Raw genomic sequence first — 14,775 nt, forward strand, 5'->3', positions numbered from 1 at the left:
AACGCCGTTATCGCCGGTGACGCGCCTGCACAAGACAACAATGTCTCGACCGACTCTGACGCGCTCTTGTGACGTTCTTGGTTCTAAAAATGGACACACCAGAGATCAACGTGCTTCTTCTTGGTGAAGCGGAATGTGGCAAGTCGACGTTCTTATCGTAGGTGCTTCTCTTAGAGCTTTAGCCTCGTGCGAGGCGCATCGTGCGTCGACACACGAGGGCCTGAGCATCTCGCGCATCCTCTTAGCTAACACAGAGGCAGACGTCTCAGCCTGGGCGTACAGCCGTATAACGACGACCTCCCCCCATACGCGTTACCTACCCTCCGTGACTCAGACCAACCGTTCGAGTTCGACATATCGCTCTACGGGCGTCCCTACAAACTCCGGTTCTTCGATACCAAGAGCCCCGAGAACTACACTTTGCTGCGTCCGCAATTCGTGATACTCTGCTACGACATAAGTTCGCGCGCCTCGCTCGAGTCGCTCACCAAGTCATGGCTTCCCATTGTCAATGGTCACTACAATTACGATGAGAACCTCCCAGTCATGGTCTTGGGGTTGAAGCGCGATCTGAGAAAGCAATGGACGCTGCAAGAAGTTGGCGAAGATAAGAAAGGCAAGGGGCCAAGTGTCATGCCACATGAGGGCGTGCAGGCTGCGCAGCGAATGCTCTGCGACCACTACGCGGAATGCAGCGCTTTGACGGGCGAGCTGTGCCGCGAGGTTCTGCAAGACATTGCAAGGACCTGCGCAAAGACAACGACTGAAGATGGCGCGAAGGGTGGAGGTGTGCTCTCTGAATGTGCCATCATGTAAAGCCGATCAGCTGCGTCCTATCACAGCCATTGGACAAGCATCTGCTGCAGCGCAGGTGTGCTGTCATGCTCATAGTGAGCGACAAGTACCAGGGTTGCTTTGCAGGACACTTGCGGCATGAAGTGGCGTGCGATCTCCAAATCGCTTGCTGCTAAACAGCACATGGAGATCAATTGTCTGTGCACAATAATGTCTGCTCTTGATACCCCATCTTCAACACACCTACTGAACCAATGATCGAGGGCGGAGTTTGACCAATAGATAACGTGATTCAGCCTCCGGATTACGGACGTGTCTGGAAGAAGCAACGCGTCTGCAGGGTCACAAAGCGCATGATTGCATCGAAACTTCCCCGCCCTGGAGTTCTTCAGTGTCTACCTCGTATCTGAAGTATTACAGCTCCTCGAGTCTTCAAACAAGTCCTCTAGCTCCAACAGCTATGAACGGGTTTCTTGCTTCCTTTGTTGCGGCGGTCCAAGCATCTTTATCGGTGTTGCTAGTTATCTCATACGGCGCTATAGCGGCAAGATTGGGTCTCCTCAACACCAGCAATGGCAAAGCAATCAGCAAGATATGCGTGAAGTTGTTTTTACCAGCTTTGCTCCTGGTTCAGATAGGATCCGAATTGCATGTGGGCTCAGCTCATCGCTACCTAATCATACTTCTGTGGGCTTTCCTTTGCCACTTCGTCAGTTTCTTGATAGGCATCTTCGCTCATCTGGTCTTTGGCCTACCCGACTGGACGACTGCAGCAATCATGTTTAACAACACCACGAGTTACCCATTACTGCTTATCCAGAGCTTGGAACAGACTGGGATTCTTTCTAAGCTTCTAGTGGAAGACGAGTCGACGCATGAACTCGTTGCAAGAGCAAAGAGCTACTTCCTCGTTTTCGCAACAGTTAGCAGCTGCTTGACATTCGCAGTAGGCCCTCGACTTATCGATACCGAACATGCGCCAGACTCGGACGACGACCTGACAGTTGACAGTGAGGAGGAATCTTCTCCAAGAGCGCCCGCAACGCATTTCGGAGAATCCAATCTAGAGAACGGTACTTCTGCAGAACAACCATCGGAGCAGACGAGGTTACTATCGTCAGGTCCGCAATCTAGGAACCGCCACGAGTCTATCACCAACATCACCTTCTTTCCATCAAAGCCGAAGTTCGCCACCGTTAGACGTCGTCCTCGATACATCACAGGTCTTCGTTGGAGCGATTTGAGTGCACGCACGCGATGGTGGTTGTTGTTCTTCTACGACTTCCTCAATGCACCGCTACTCGGCGCTTTACTCGGCGTATTTATCGGCATGACACCTGCCCTACATCGCGCTTTCTTCAGCAGCACATACAATGGAGGCATATTCACTGCCTGGCTCACGGAGAGCTGGAAGAATATCGGCGGGTTGTTTATTCCTCTTCCTCTCATCGTTGCTGGCATTTCCCTATACACCTCGTATCAGGAGTCGAGGCGTGCTGAGGGAGCAGCTATGCGAAGTAGTACGCCTCTGGCCACAACGGTCTTCATCTTGGTGATACGCTTCGTTGTATGGCCACTGATTAGCATTGGACTCATTTATGCCATTGCAAAGCATTCTGCCATGCTAGGGTCCGACCCAATGCTGTGGTTTGCGATGATGCTTATGCCAACAGGACCGCCCGCCATGAAATTGATCACCATGGTCCAGGTCAGCGATGCTGGTGCCGACGATGAGAGAAAGATTGCAAAAATCTTAACTGTTTCCTACATCATCAGTCCGGTCTTGGCCATCGTCGTTGTTGGCGCTTTGTATGCGAGCGAAGCTGCAATTTAAGTGGGGTCCGTGGGCCACGCCATGTGCTTTCACCTCCCACGCTGAAGGAGTTACAAACCTAGACCCTGGACGGCAATCTTGTTCGTCGCAACAACGTAACTTCCTTCCCAAGGCTTCCTACTACCCTCAGCTATGAGGGCTGTGCACCTGCTATTATCAACGTTGGTAGTGCGCACATTTGGCAATCTATTGTTCAAGTGAGTTCTCGCCGCACACTACTCGTGTACCACGATGCACACTTGCTGGGTAGCACAATCATTAACATGGCTCCAGCAATTCCAGCCTGAACAATGGCGTCACCCCCTATCATATCCGCACTGGTATGGGCGCTCACCTTGCCGCCGACCCACCTCATCGACGCCCTCCACCACCTCTGCCAAATCGACCTGCCGAGCCTGCTAGCGACGATCTATGGGAAAAGTCTCGAAACAAGGGTTGCACACTCTCTTGGGCGATGCAAGCGAACGATGCCGACGTAGGACCTGCGTACACCCCTCACCGCGACAACGCCAGAAGCCCCTTTCGCAGTTTCAGTGACCTCCAGACTTGGGGGTGGAATCCTTTCCCCCCAGATGAAGTTGATGAGAGTTTTCATAACTTTTACTCGGCTTGGGGCATTGGTGAAGCACTCGTCAGTCTTGGGGTATCAGAGTACTCCGATATATACAAGGGTGGGAAGAACAGACTGATCTGTATCGACCATCGAAGCTACGATCCAGATGCTGGCCCCGTTGATGAACAGCGGTACGATGCTAATGGCAAGGTGTATCGAGCGACGGGGGCTTCATACGCGTTCACTATCAACCCTAAAGAAGGAGTCATTATGGCTCTGAACAGGCTTTCACCAAATTATGCTGCCACAGATCGCAACCCACACGTCCCTGTCGATCAGCTACCTGCACTCAATCAGTTCTCGGACGTCGCTTGGATTGGCTGGGATGCAGTGACCCGGGAAGAGGGCGAGGACATCAAAGGCCTGCGATACTTTCTGGCTGTGGGTATTGTCAACCCTTTCACCAAACGTGTCATTCGTCGGGCGATGGACACAAAGGGCTGGGAACTGAGTCCATGGCCTGGCCACACGTTTGAACGACAGTGGTTTGAGACACGGGCTATCATAGGTACGACGTGCTCGCAGCCACATGGGTTCATAGCTGACCTTCTTCCGACAGGCACTCCAAATGTGCAGGGCTTTGCATACATGCTGTAAGTAGACTCGAGTGCACTGCCTTTCGAGTAAACGCTGACCCGTGCAGTATCCAGCACAAAGATGTATTGGGAAACATGTTCATTGATAAAGTGCAAGTGTTCAGGGCTAACACTGCATCACGCAATCCGTGCATTGTTCTACATCTTGCGAAGCCTCGGGCTCTGGAACAGCGTGAAGTTGCTAAAACAAGGATAGTCGAGAGGGTGAAGGTGGTCGAGGTGCGCGCGAAACTGTGACTGTATTCTCATAGGCAAGGAAGGAAGGAACTGCTGAGAGGCTCTTCCCTGCAAGACCACACTTGCTCACTTTAATTCGAACTGTCCAGACCCTGATCATGATCCTATTCCACCAACCCAGTCTCACGTCGTGAGATAGCCCGAGCCTCGTCGACTAACAGGAGCTATTCACATGCCGAGGCACCTGCGCCTCGCACCTCCCACTGCATGCGGCAGAAGTCGGAACGCATCTAGCAACGTGCGGCCATTATGCTCTCACGAGCAAACCAACATGAAGCCATAGCAGATTCAACTCCATCTGGTTGGAGCCAATGATGCCGTGCAGGCACTCGGCTCCGGCTGCCCGCATGGCTTGTGAGAGGGGACGCAGACGCAGGGCAAGCTGAAGCACACATAAGTACAACGTGCATCGCCCGCCCTGGCAGTGCGTAATGTTACTATCCACCCTGCTGTCAGGCCAATGGCTTCGCGCGCTGCCACCATTGCTGGCTGTGCGCGCCGTGCAGATGTAAGGCACGCCCCTCCCCCGCCAACGTTCCCCTCGCAGGATGCGGGCGCGTGATGTCAACGCACACGATGGCCTGCACGACCGGTGCACGACACGGCATTTCTCTGCAGGTAGCCCTGCAGGATGTCTCTATGCGCTGGATATGAGCTGAGCCGCTCGCCCGGCCTGGCACCTGCTGCTTGCGGACGCGGGCGCTGCTCAGGCTCGGCAACAGAGGGCGGCTTAAAAGGCTTTATGGCTCCGTGGTGAACGGAAGCCCGCCGTCTGCGAACCTCGGGAGAGCTTTGACCCGCCTCGTGCTCCACAGACAGCTCCCCACCTATCTTCCGCCTATCATTCCGAGCATCGCAGTGCGGAAGACGCTACCGCGGCCGGCAAGCGCAGCAAGACCTTTGGCGATTCTCGTCGAGACTCTCACCACCGAGGTTATAGAAACTACTACCAGTGCCGCCGCCATGAGGCTCTCTTCTTCAGCTCCCGCTGCCCTTCGCTCTGCGACCAACCCCACACGTCTCTCCAGCCGCAGCTTTGCAACTCGTGCCCTTACGAGCCAGACTTGTGCGAAATCGGCTCTGTTCTCGACGGCGCGACGAACCACCACAGCCTCTCCCACAGTACCCGCAGCGCTTCTCTCCACGAACCGCTTTGCACAGCAGCTCAGGATGGCGTCCACAGGCATCAAGAAGATCAAGGTGGTGAACCCGGTGGTCGAGCTCGATGGTGACGAGATGACTCGCATCATCTGGCAGACCATCAAGGACAAGTTCATCCACCCCTACCTCGACATTGACCTCAAGTACTACGATCTTGGCCTCGAGTACCGCGACCAGACCGACGACAAGGTCACCCTCGATGCCGCCGAGGCTATCAAGAAGTACTCGGTCGGTGTCAAGTGCGCGACCATCACCCCCGATGAGCAGCGTGTCGAGGAGTTCAAGCTCAAGAAGATGTGGCTTTCGCCCAATGGCACCATCCGCAACCACCTGTAAGCCCTCCCGCTATCAATTGCTGCTGAAGACACAGCTAACGCGTCGCTCAGCGGAGGAACCGTCTTCCGCGCGCCCATTGTCATCCCCCGCGTGCCCCGCCTGGTACCCAGCTGGAAGCAGCCCATCATCATCGGCCGTCACGCGTTCGGTGACCAGTACCGCGCCAAGGACCGCGTCATTGAGGGCGAGGGCACTCTTGAGATGGTCTTCACTCCCAAGGGCGGCAAGCCCGAGACCATCAAGGTCTACGACTTCCCCTCCGGCGGCGGTGTCGCCCAGACTCAGTACAACACCACCGAGTCCATCTCCGGCTTCGCACACGCCTCCATGAAGCTGGCGCTCGACAAGAAGCTGCCCTTGTACATGAGCACCAAGAACACCATCCTCAAGGCCTACGACGGCAAGTTCAAGGACACCTTCCAGGAGATCTACGACGGCCAGTACAAGAAGGACTTCGAGGCCGCCGGTATCTGGTACGAGCACCGTCTGATTGACGACATGGTTGCCCAGATGATCAAGAGCGAGGGTGGCTACATCATTGCCATGAAGAGTACGTTCACACCACCACCTTTCACAGCGTTTACTAATTTTCACAGACTACGATGGTGACGTCCAGTCCGACATTGTCGCCCAGGGTTTCGGCTCTCTTGGTCTCATGACCTCCGTCCTCATCACCCCCGACGGCAAGACCTTCGAGGCCGAGGCCGCCCACGGCACTGTCACTCGCCACTACCGCGAGCACCAGAAGGGCAACGAGACATCCACCAACCCCATTGCCTCGATCTATGCCTGGACACAGGGTCTTACCAAGCGTGGTGAGCTCGACAACACACCTGAGCTTGTCGTCTTCGCCGAGCAGCTCGAGAAGGCCTGCGTTGACACCGTTGACATCGATGGTATCATGACCAAGGATCTTGCGCTTGCATGCGGCAAGAAGGACAGGGGCAGCTGGGTCACAACGAACGAGTACCTTGATGCCGTCGAGAGGAGGCTCAAGACTAGCTTGAAGGAGAAGTTGTAGTTGCAAGTAAAAAGGAAGCGATGAGCATGTTGAGCGATATTTTGAACTAGCTGGTAGATATCGGCATTGTGAATGGAGTTCTGGCTTACTCTACCCAGGGAAGCAGCATGAATACAGCGGAATCAAAAACAATCGAACATACATACCACATGACTGCTCGTTTGCTGCCTGCGCCACTATGGTCTTCGTTTGAACAGTCACGGTCATTTGATTTTCGCGCCAACATCGCTCACGCAATCGCAGGATCTGGCGTATCGGTCATAACACGGACACCGGCTTTCTCTACTCCTCGAAAGCTCATGCTATCGTCTTTGTTCGCTGCCAGTCTCTCCGTCGTTTGCGACTTCTACGTTGATGGTGTTTAATGCTCGTGCATCGGCTGTCGCTATGTCTCACCGCAGCACGCCTGCATGGAGCGACGTAGTAACTGCGGTTTGTTTGTTACACATGTTGTTTCGGAAACATGTCTTGAATTTTCTTCTTGTCTTCTTATTTCTCCATCTATAGTCTTGAAGGTTCATCTCTCTGTCGTTTGCTACCCTTGTCTTGTCTGTCACTTGTTTTGAGTCTAAAAAGCAACGCGCCCCAACCGTCCCGTCTCAGCTGCGGGACCTGACTGCTCAACGTTACACTTGAGAGTAAACAACAGATTCCATCCCCAAAATCTCATTCCTGATCTGATCTTTAGCATTTGCAAAGCAGTAAGCGAAATGTAAGTTCCCTAGTCATTACTCATTCCACGCGAAATTAGCACATCCGTGCCATCTCCACTTCGGCCACCCGTTGGGTCCCAATCGTCACCAGCTCATCTCACCCCAAGGTGACCCCAGTTTCCACATGAGTGCTCCACCTATGATCACGACCAAAGTGGAGTCGCAAAATCACATGACCGTATCTTTCACTGACACGTCGCGCAGCTATCAAGGATGATCCCTTCCACCGGCCTGGGAACTACAGCCGGGGAAAACAAAACCGAGATTGAGAATCAGGACCCTCTTGTTGTGACTCCGTCGCGTAAACACGATTCGGATCAATACACAGCGAGTACGACTCCAGCCACTCCGAGCTCCAGGTCTACACCACTGCACAAACGCTTCCTGGAGAAAGTGACAATGAGCCCCGGCACATCGTCCCCGCCTCCGCGTACACCGACTAGAAGTCCAAAAAGGGGTGCGAGGGAAGCTCAGCCGCAGAAGCAGACACTTGAGGTCGGACAGAACGGGTTCTATTTCTCGATTGAGATACCAGAAAAAAAGATCACGCCACGAAGGGCTGCGACGCCAGATACCACAACCTCAGGCCGGCTGACACCGAGCCCGGAGAAAGTGCAGCGCAGTGAGGTGAAGACTGGCGGGCGAGTCAAGGATATCTTGAGGAGGAACTTGTTTGGATCACCGACTAAGCAAACTATGAAGTCTGGACAGGAACCTCAGGTGACGGCAAAGCTGCAGAATCCGGACAGAGAAGCGAATGTGCGTCCGTCCAAGATCGCTGGGGCGCAGCTATGGGCATGCGATAGCGAGCGAAGTGAAAACGGACCAGGCGCACCGAAGGAAGGTGCAGCCAAACCCACGACCGCGCCTTTTGCTACTCACGACACACGCGCACCTTCACAGTCTCTCGCAAGCCCTGCCCCCACCGTCGCTGTGGCGATGGTGCATCATGCAGCCATGCCGACAGAACACCAACAGACGCCTGATGCACTTACGCCAGCACCTCCATCGACCACCGATGCCGCGCTCGGGAGCGACCTGCAGAAAACACCCGTGGAGTCCACTCCATCCAACATTGGCCACCTGATGGCAAATCACAGCAGCACAGGTCCCAAAGTACAGACGCAGCCTACCAGCGGCCTGGAGTCCATGCCGACGCCGCTGCGCAAGATGTCCGAGAGGCTTGGTCTGCAAGTCGTTCAGCACGACAAATTCGACGGAAAGAAAGTGACCCTCTCTGCAATGAGGTCACCAGAACAGGCACTAAGATCACCCATCTCGGCACTGGACTTACGGGATACTGCCAGCGTGGTGTATGGATCAGCGGCTCACGCATCAGTTTGCGAAAGCGACATGGCGACAGTGCCAGTCATGATGGAAAGAGAGAGCACGATGCGAAGCGAGAACCGTCTTCGCCAGTTTCTCCCGTCCCCAATCTCTACCGTGTTCCCGGTCGTATCCTCGCGTCCAGGTACAGCTACAACGTCGCCCTTTCCATCTCCTTCCACGCCCTCCCGGCCAGGTCTCTCGAACAGAGCCAAGAGCTTTGGCACGCCCAGTCGCCTACGCTCTTCCATAAAAGAAGATATGCACAATGTGCAGGAGTCATTGAAACGGTCCCTTGGTGCAGGTGCTTTCCAAGCAAACAACTCCAGGCCTACCACGCCACTGACGCCCACTATTACGACCCCCGCTGTGGTATGCGTGGAGTCAGTTCCGTCTCCCACAAAATTGAGAAGTAACCCGAAGACGACCGCAAGACCTAAGTCTATGGTCGGCTCGCCCAAGCCAAGTGAAGCAGACAACACGGGTGTTGCAACTAGAAGAAATCTTACCACCGCTGCACGTAAGCCACGGCCCAAGTCCATGATCATAGGTGCGGCAAAGATGCTTGAGGCTGTGGCCTCACAGATCGACTCACCGCGCGAGCGCGCGAAGCTGCGTAGCGCAGCTGCTACGCCTTCAGCCAGGCAAGACAAACGCACAGCTTCGCGTCCAGGTACAGCAGCATCAACCACGCGAGATAAACCTGCAACTTCACACCCAAGCACAGCAGTATCAGTCTCGTGTGATAAACCAACGACTTCACGTCCAGGTACGGCATCTTCGACCTCGCGAGGAATCAAACCCGCTGCCGCCAAACCACCAGCCTCGAAACCCCAGCCTAAACCTCGCACAACAAAGACCACTGTCCCGCGCAGTGTCACACAGCCAAAGCGTGCCGTCCCTGCAGCATCCGCAACCAATCTAGAGGCCCCCAAACAGCGCACCGCAAGCGCCGAAACAATCGCCACCCAGCTTGCCCACTGGAAAGCCACAGACGAAATCCGTCCCGCCCCGCCCCCCCGCGCGCCCATCAAGACACCCAACCAGCACGGCCCTATCTCCCGCCGCTCACGCTCACGCGCAGTCAAAACTCCCGAGCCCAAAGACCCCAAGGCCGACTCTGGCACCGCGCAATCCTACACCCCGCCCGGTAACCCAACGCGCCTCCCTTCGCCCGTCAAAGCGCCGAGTCGCACGCGACTTGTCCTTACTGCAGCTCCAGCTATGAGGAAGCTGAGCGCGCCTGCTGAGGCTCCCAAGGCGGCGCTGACAGACGTCAAAGCGGTGCAGAACGAGACTCGCCCGGTGCAGACTCCGCTGCCCAAGAGGCTGGGTTCGTATGGCGATCCGAACGCGGTGCGTACGCCTAGTAAGGGCATTCAGAGCAGTCTTGACGCGGCGATTGATCGCAAGATCAGGGAGGACCGGGAGAGGATGGGGCTGGAGTGGGTGTGAATTTGCTGTTGAGGGGGGAAAGGGAGGATCGTTGGGTTGGATCGAAAAGGTAAAGTACAAGACATTTGGTTTCCGTTGAGGAAGCGATACTCTACTCAAGCAGCACGAGGTTACGAACACGACGCCACCGTGCCAGACCAGATGGCGGTCGCCGGATGTTGGACCAGACACGATAATGACATGTTACGAAGCAGATATAGATATCACGATGTTGGAAAACAGAAAAGAGTTTTGCATACGAAGACACGAAACGGCTTAGTAAACGAATATAATTAATAGCATTTACACAGTCTGTCCTTGGGCGGAAATTGCTAGTAGATGTGTGAGAGTCGTATTGAGTCTGACCATCGTTGTAAGACGAGCAGCAACACGTCTTTTGGGGTATCAAAGATTCATTACATCATATTGTGACAAGACCGACGCTGAAATGCTTGACAGAAAAATAGTAAGACAACACAACAAGATGCGCCTTCACGCAATGTTCTCCGGAACAACAGCTTCGCCCCCGCTAGTCCTCGCCGGCTTCTTCTTCTCCGCCCCCTCCTTAATCCAGAACTTCTCTTTGTTCTGCTGCAGCATCTTATGCGTCACATCCGTCATGGCCTGCAACATCGCCTCCTCAACGCTCTGCTTCGTCATCGCCTTATCCACCGTATGATGCCTGAGGAACGTGCCTGCACATTTACTCAGAATATGCGCATGCTTGTTGATCCCCGGATACCCCATCGCGTCATCGCATGGAATCTCCACGATCTCGGTGCCGTGGGGGTTGTAGTCCCAGCGGATGTACTCCGAGAACGCCTTCTGCTCGTGGCTCCACGCCTGCTTCCACGCCGCGCACCCGGGGTACTGGCGCTCGCTTGGGCAGTCTCGCCACGCCTTCATCATCTCGAAGGTGTACGGGAGGGCCTGGGCGATCACGACGCCGGTGTTGAGGGCCAGCTTGCCTTTGCTGTCGGTGGAGGCGTTTTCGTCGCCGTTGAGGATTTGGCGGGTGTCGAGCGGCATTGCGATGGAGGTTGTTGGTGTGATGCCCCAGCGGTTGAAGAGCCATTCGATGGGCAGCTCGAGGTGCTGGATGGTGGCGTCGGCGTCGATGAAGACAACGAAGCGGTAGGATTTAAGGAGCGAAGAGAGTACGTGTGGTTTCACCCAGGTGTTGTGATATCCAGCCGATTCCATGGAGCGGGCGTTGAAGAAGCGGTAGTCGTAGCCGTGGATCTGCGCTATGGGAGTTGTCAGTCTTGTGGGATGGTATATCGTGCTCAGGTGAATTACAGTAGAGAAAGTGGTTCGAGAAAGAGGCGGAAACCATGCCACCGTCCTTACTGGGGTTCATGTTTGCCCAATCCATGCGATCGCTGTTCCACAATTCGTTGTCGCCATTGGGCACACGAGTATCAATATCGACGATGAGGATCTCATTCCTCAGAGGCTTCTTCCACCACGGACCATGCTCATTGATCTTGAACTCTGCTCCGGAGGGATCCTTGTACGTTGGCGCAGACACGTTTGTCCGTATCGATTCGTAGAGGTGGAGGAAGGAGTCGCTCATTGTGGGCTTCTCGGGCTTGAAGATGTTGCCAGGACCATTCGCTGCGCCGCTAGCTGCGTCCTTGATCTGCTGCACTGGGTTGTTGCCATGATGAATGCTCGCTGCCGAGAAAATGAAGGCAAAGACAAAGAGGAGGATGGTAGCGAGTGCTGCAAGGCGAAATGGAGAGAACAATGGGCCAGGCATGTTGCTGAGTAGTGCACAAAGTCTCAAACATGAGACAAGAAACGAACACAAGAAAGACGTGCAACGGATACCATCAGGGTATGCTCGAAGAGCGTCGTAAGCATGGAGCTTCCCGGTAGTCTAAATCAACAACGATTCGGTGATCGTTTATGTTGGGACTGGAAAGAGCGAGGGTAGTGCTGCCAACAAAACCGAGAGATACGCACCCTACTTTGCATAACAGGCATGGCCACAGATACTATACCGAGAGCCCATGGAGTCGTAAGCCTGTGCTATTTTAAAATTTTGCTACTCTACATTCTGGTTACGCGTCACTCATAACTATCGGCCAAATTGGAACGCGTTTGGGAGGTGATGCGACACTACACAAGATGGATTGAGCAGGACATCCTCGACTCAGCCTTCCGTATATGCCGATCGTATCGATCGTAACCACTCGCTCCGGATGTTCTCAGGGGTGAAGAATATTGTTGGAGAAGATGAGACTCAATGTGATGTCAAGGGCCCATTAAAAACGCGTCTGCAGTAGCGTCAAGCTTTAGTGTCGGGACCTTCGGGCGATTCGCAAGCTGGGGGTACGTATCGATGGCTCTCGGACCTCCACATCTACATCTGTCATGCACAGCACTCAGGTCAGCTATCAGACAGACTTCAAGACTTCAAGACTTCAAGACTCTAAGGACATCCACTCCCATAGCTAGAGTGTTGTTCGGTGTGCTACTTTGCTTCCCAATTCATTTTGACAATTCTTATTGTGGCCACCTCTGGTTGATCATACTGCGAGGGAGTAGAAAATTATTACGAGACTTGCCAACTGATCGATTTGGACGATGTTACTTCGTATATCTCACAGATATGTGCATACTTCCACTCAGTCGTAAACAGATTCTGTTGATCATTAAGAGAATAAATACAGCTGTTCACCCACATGTTAACGGGTGATCGACTTTGCAGCAATGACCAATCGGGGAATTCTCCAGGACTCGAGCGCACGAGCCATGCCTTCATCGCGACATCCTTGCAAGCTGTCCTCCGCATCCCACCTTGATTACCAACGCAAGCTACCACCACGCGCAACTATTCGTGACTTCACCACGTATACTTGTCGCATCAACATCCCGCCGCTTACGACACACATACTGCCACAATGCCGGGCAAGATCATCCCCGTAACGAGCGCCTCGCACTTCGAGACGCTCCTCAGTTCGTCTACCTACACAATCGTCGACTTCTATGCCGACTGGTGCGGACCCTGCAAAACAATCGCACCCATCTTCCAAACACTAGCCGAGAAGGAGACGAAGCCTGGGAAGCTGCAATTTGTGAAGGTCGATGTGGACTCACAGCAAGAGGTGGCAAAGAAATATGGAGTCACTGCGTAAGTAGTTTCCTCCAGTTGCGAACCCGGGGGGTTCGAACTTAATAGTGGAAGGCCGAGCTCTAACCGACATACAGCATGCCGACCTTCCTCGTAATCAAGTCCAAGTCCGTCATCGAAACGATCCGCGGCGCCAACCCCTCTGCCCTCACAGCCGCCGTGCGCAAAGCCTCAAACGACACAGGAGCCGGCGGAGCCTCGTCCGCAGCTTTTTCATCCAAGGGCAGGACATTAGGGAGCGCGAGCCAACCCAGCCAGGCAGTGGGTGATGGCGCGTTCGCGGGGCTGCAGAGGCTGATGACCGGCAATGGCGGATTCGCGGATATGGCAATACGGTTCGTGGCACTGTATCTGGTGAGCTTGTTTGCTTTCGATTCGTTCAAGGCTGCGGAGGAGAGCCCGTACAATGTGAGGGCGCGGAGGTAGGAGCGCGTTGATCAATATACCAGGGGACAGCGTACATAGCTGGGAGTTCATGGAGTTTAGAGTTTGATAGCCCGTCAGAGGCAATGTCACAAGTTGCAATTCGAAAGAGTTGTCTTGCCGGAAAGCAGAGGACATTGTCCCTCGAATACCTAGCACGCAACACGAATTTCTGATTGAGCGTACGAATGCCCCATTCTCTCTAAATCTCAACGTTTACACTCACCGTTTGAGAGGGCTCATTGAGTAAAGAAGGAGTACAAGACAGAACATTCGTACCTGAGATCTTGTGTTGTTGGCATAGGAATTAAAGGTGTAAACAAGACAAGAGTCATAGTCTGAACGACAAAATGCCCAGAGGGGCCAGGCCCTGTTCTATCACGACTCCGAACATGGCAGACCTCGATCAAATAGTGCTTTTAGGCTGCTAGATACGACTTTAGCAGCTCCGCCATCGACTTCGAGGCGGTGACAGCTCGCCTCACCTTATGCGGGCGTTGTGTTGGAAGCGTCTGATCGTGGCATGCGTACAAACTTACGTTCAGGAAGCTGTCCGTACAACATGCAAATTTCCTTGAATGGAAGTACTGACCACTGACCTCTTTTGCGGCATCCGACTTCTAATGATGGCTAGTAAGCTGCAGAACTTCAACTAAATGGCTGTTATGCGCATACGCTGATTCAACACAGATTCCGAATTCGGCTGTTTGTCATACTTGTATCTAGCCGCAGTACCTAAGTAGCGAAGGCTTTCACGTGTACTGCAGCCAGACGCATCCAAATTACCTTTGGGGTCTTTTTTGACACAGCTAATAGGCTTCCAAGTTACTACTGAACACCTCCACTTGAGCGCAACCGCACTGATAAGGAACTTTCTTCTGGAATGTTACCGATCCCTCGTCTCTTAAGTTGCAGCCGTGTCCGTGACAAGTCGGACACTCCAGAGTACAGTACATACAATCAAGCTTCGCTGTGAGACGGAAGTGCCGGCATGGCGTGGCTAATACGACAAGGGGCGCTTGCTTGTTTGTTACAATGAGGCTGAGAGACGAGTCAGCAGTTCTGTGTGGAGTACCACTGGGCAGAAGTTTCTAAGGGTAGTAAGTAGCTCGTAGGTTCGCAGTCTGCAGGACGTCGCAGGGGTTGG

At 53.9% G+C, this 14,775-nt stretch overlaps 6 protein-coding genes across 6 annotated transcripts; 5 read left to right on the forward strand and 1 right to left on the reverse strand.

The window, feature by feature from the left end:
- Window position 1: 1 nt before the first annotated feature.
- Window positions 2-1,036, forward strand: C7974DRAFT_210470 (P-loop containing nucleoside triphosphate hydrolase protein). Its single transcript, XM_046136960.1, has 2 exons — window positions 2-157; window positions 261-1,036. The coding sequence occupies exons 1-2, from the start codon at window positions 90-92 to the stop codon at window positions 814-816; spliced, it is 624 nt and encodes a 207-aa protein (XP_045995141.1). The 5' UTR covers window positions 2-89; the 3' UTR covers window positions 817-1,036.
- Window positions 1,037-2,863, forward strand: C7974DRAFT_210492 (auxin efflux carrier). Its single transcript, XM_046136961.1, has one exon. It carries the CDS (start codon window positions 1,256-1,258, stop codon window positions 2,627-2,629), a length of 1,374 nt encoding a protein of 457 aa, XP_045995142.1. The 5' UTR covers window positions 1,037-1,255; the 3' UTR covers window positions 2,630-2,863.
- An 88-nt stretch (window positions 2,864-2,951) lies between these two features.
- Window positions 2,952-4,075, forward strand: C7974DRAFT_315357 (uncharacterized protein; the record flags this gene model as incomplete). Its single annotated transcript, XM_046138506.1, has 3 exons — window positions 2,952-3,750; window positions 3,802-3,835; window positions 3,886-4,075. The coding sequence occupies 3 exons, from the start codon at window positions 2,952-2,954 to the stop codon at window positions 4,073-4,075; spliced, it is 1,023 nt and encodes a 340-aa protein (XP_045995143.1).
- Window positions 4,076-4,884: 809 nt separating this feature from the next.
- C7974DRAFT_210502 (isocitrate dehydrogenase-like protein) lies at window positions 4,885-6,695 on the forward strand. Its single transcript, XM_046136962.1, has 3 exons — window positions 4,885-5,568; window positions 5,623-6,122; window positions 6,169-6,695. The coding sequence occupies exons 1-3, from the start codon at window positions 5,039-5,041 to the stop codon at window positions 6,591-6,593; spliced, it is 1,455 nt and encodes a 484-aa protein (XP_045995144.1). The 5' UTR covers window positions 4,885-5,038; the 3' UTR covers window positions 6,594-6,695.
- A 3,702-nt stretch (window positions 6,696-10,397) lies between these two features.
- C7974DRAFT_361682 (uncharacterized protein) lies at window positions 10,398-12,315 on the reverse strand. The gene is made up of 2 exons (XM_046139717.1): window positions 11,366-12,315; window positions 10,398-11,313 (listed from the first exon to the last, which is right to left on the reverse strand). The coding sequence occupies exons 1-2, from the start codon at window positions 11,826-11,828 to the stop codon at window positions 10,559-10,561; spliced, it is 1,218 nt and encodes a 405-aa protein (XP_045995145.1). The 5' UTR covers window positions 11,829-12,315; the 3' UTR covers window positions 10,398-10,558.
- Window positions 12,316-12,873: 558 nt separating this feature from the next.
- Window positions 12,874-13,749, forward strand: C7974DRAFT_210529 (thioredoxin). The gene is made up of 2 exons (XM_046136963.1): window positions 12,874-13,205; window positions 13,283-13,749. The coding sequence occupies exons 1-2, from the start codon at window positions 12,976-12,978 to the stop codon at window positions 13,629-13,631; spliced, it is 579 nt and encodes a 192-aa protein (XP_045995146.1). The 5' UTR covers window positions 12,874-12,975; the 3' UTR covers window positions 13,632-13,749.
- The last annotated feature ends 1,026 nt before the right edge of the window (window positions 13,750-14,775 follow it).

Source organism: Boeremia exigua (genome assembly GCF_020726555.1).
Source record: "Boeremia exigua strain MPI-SDFR-AT-0100 chromosome Unknown C7974scaffold_8, whole genome shotgun sequence".
NCBI lineage: Eukaryota > Fungi > Ascomycota > Dothideomycetes > Pleosporales > Didymellaceae > Boeremia > Boeremia exigua.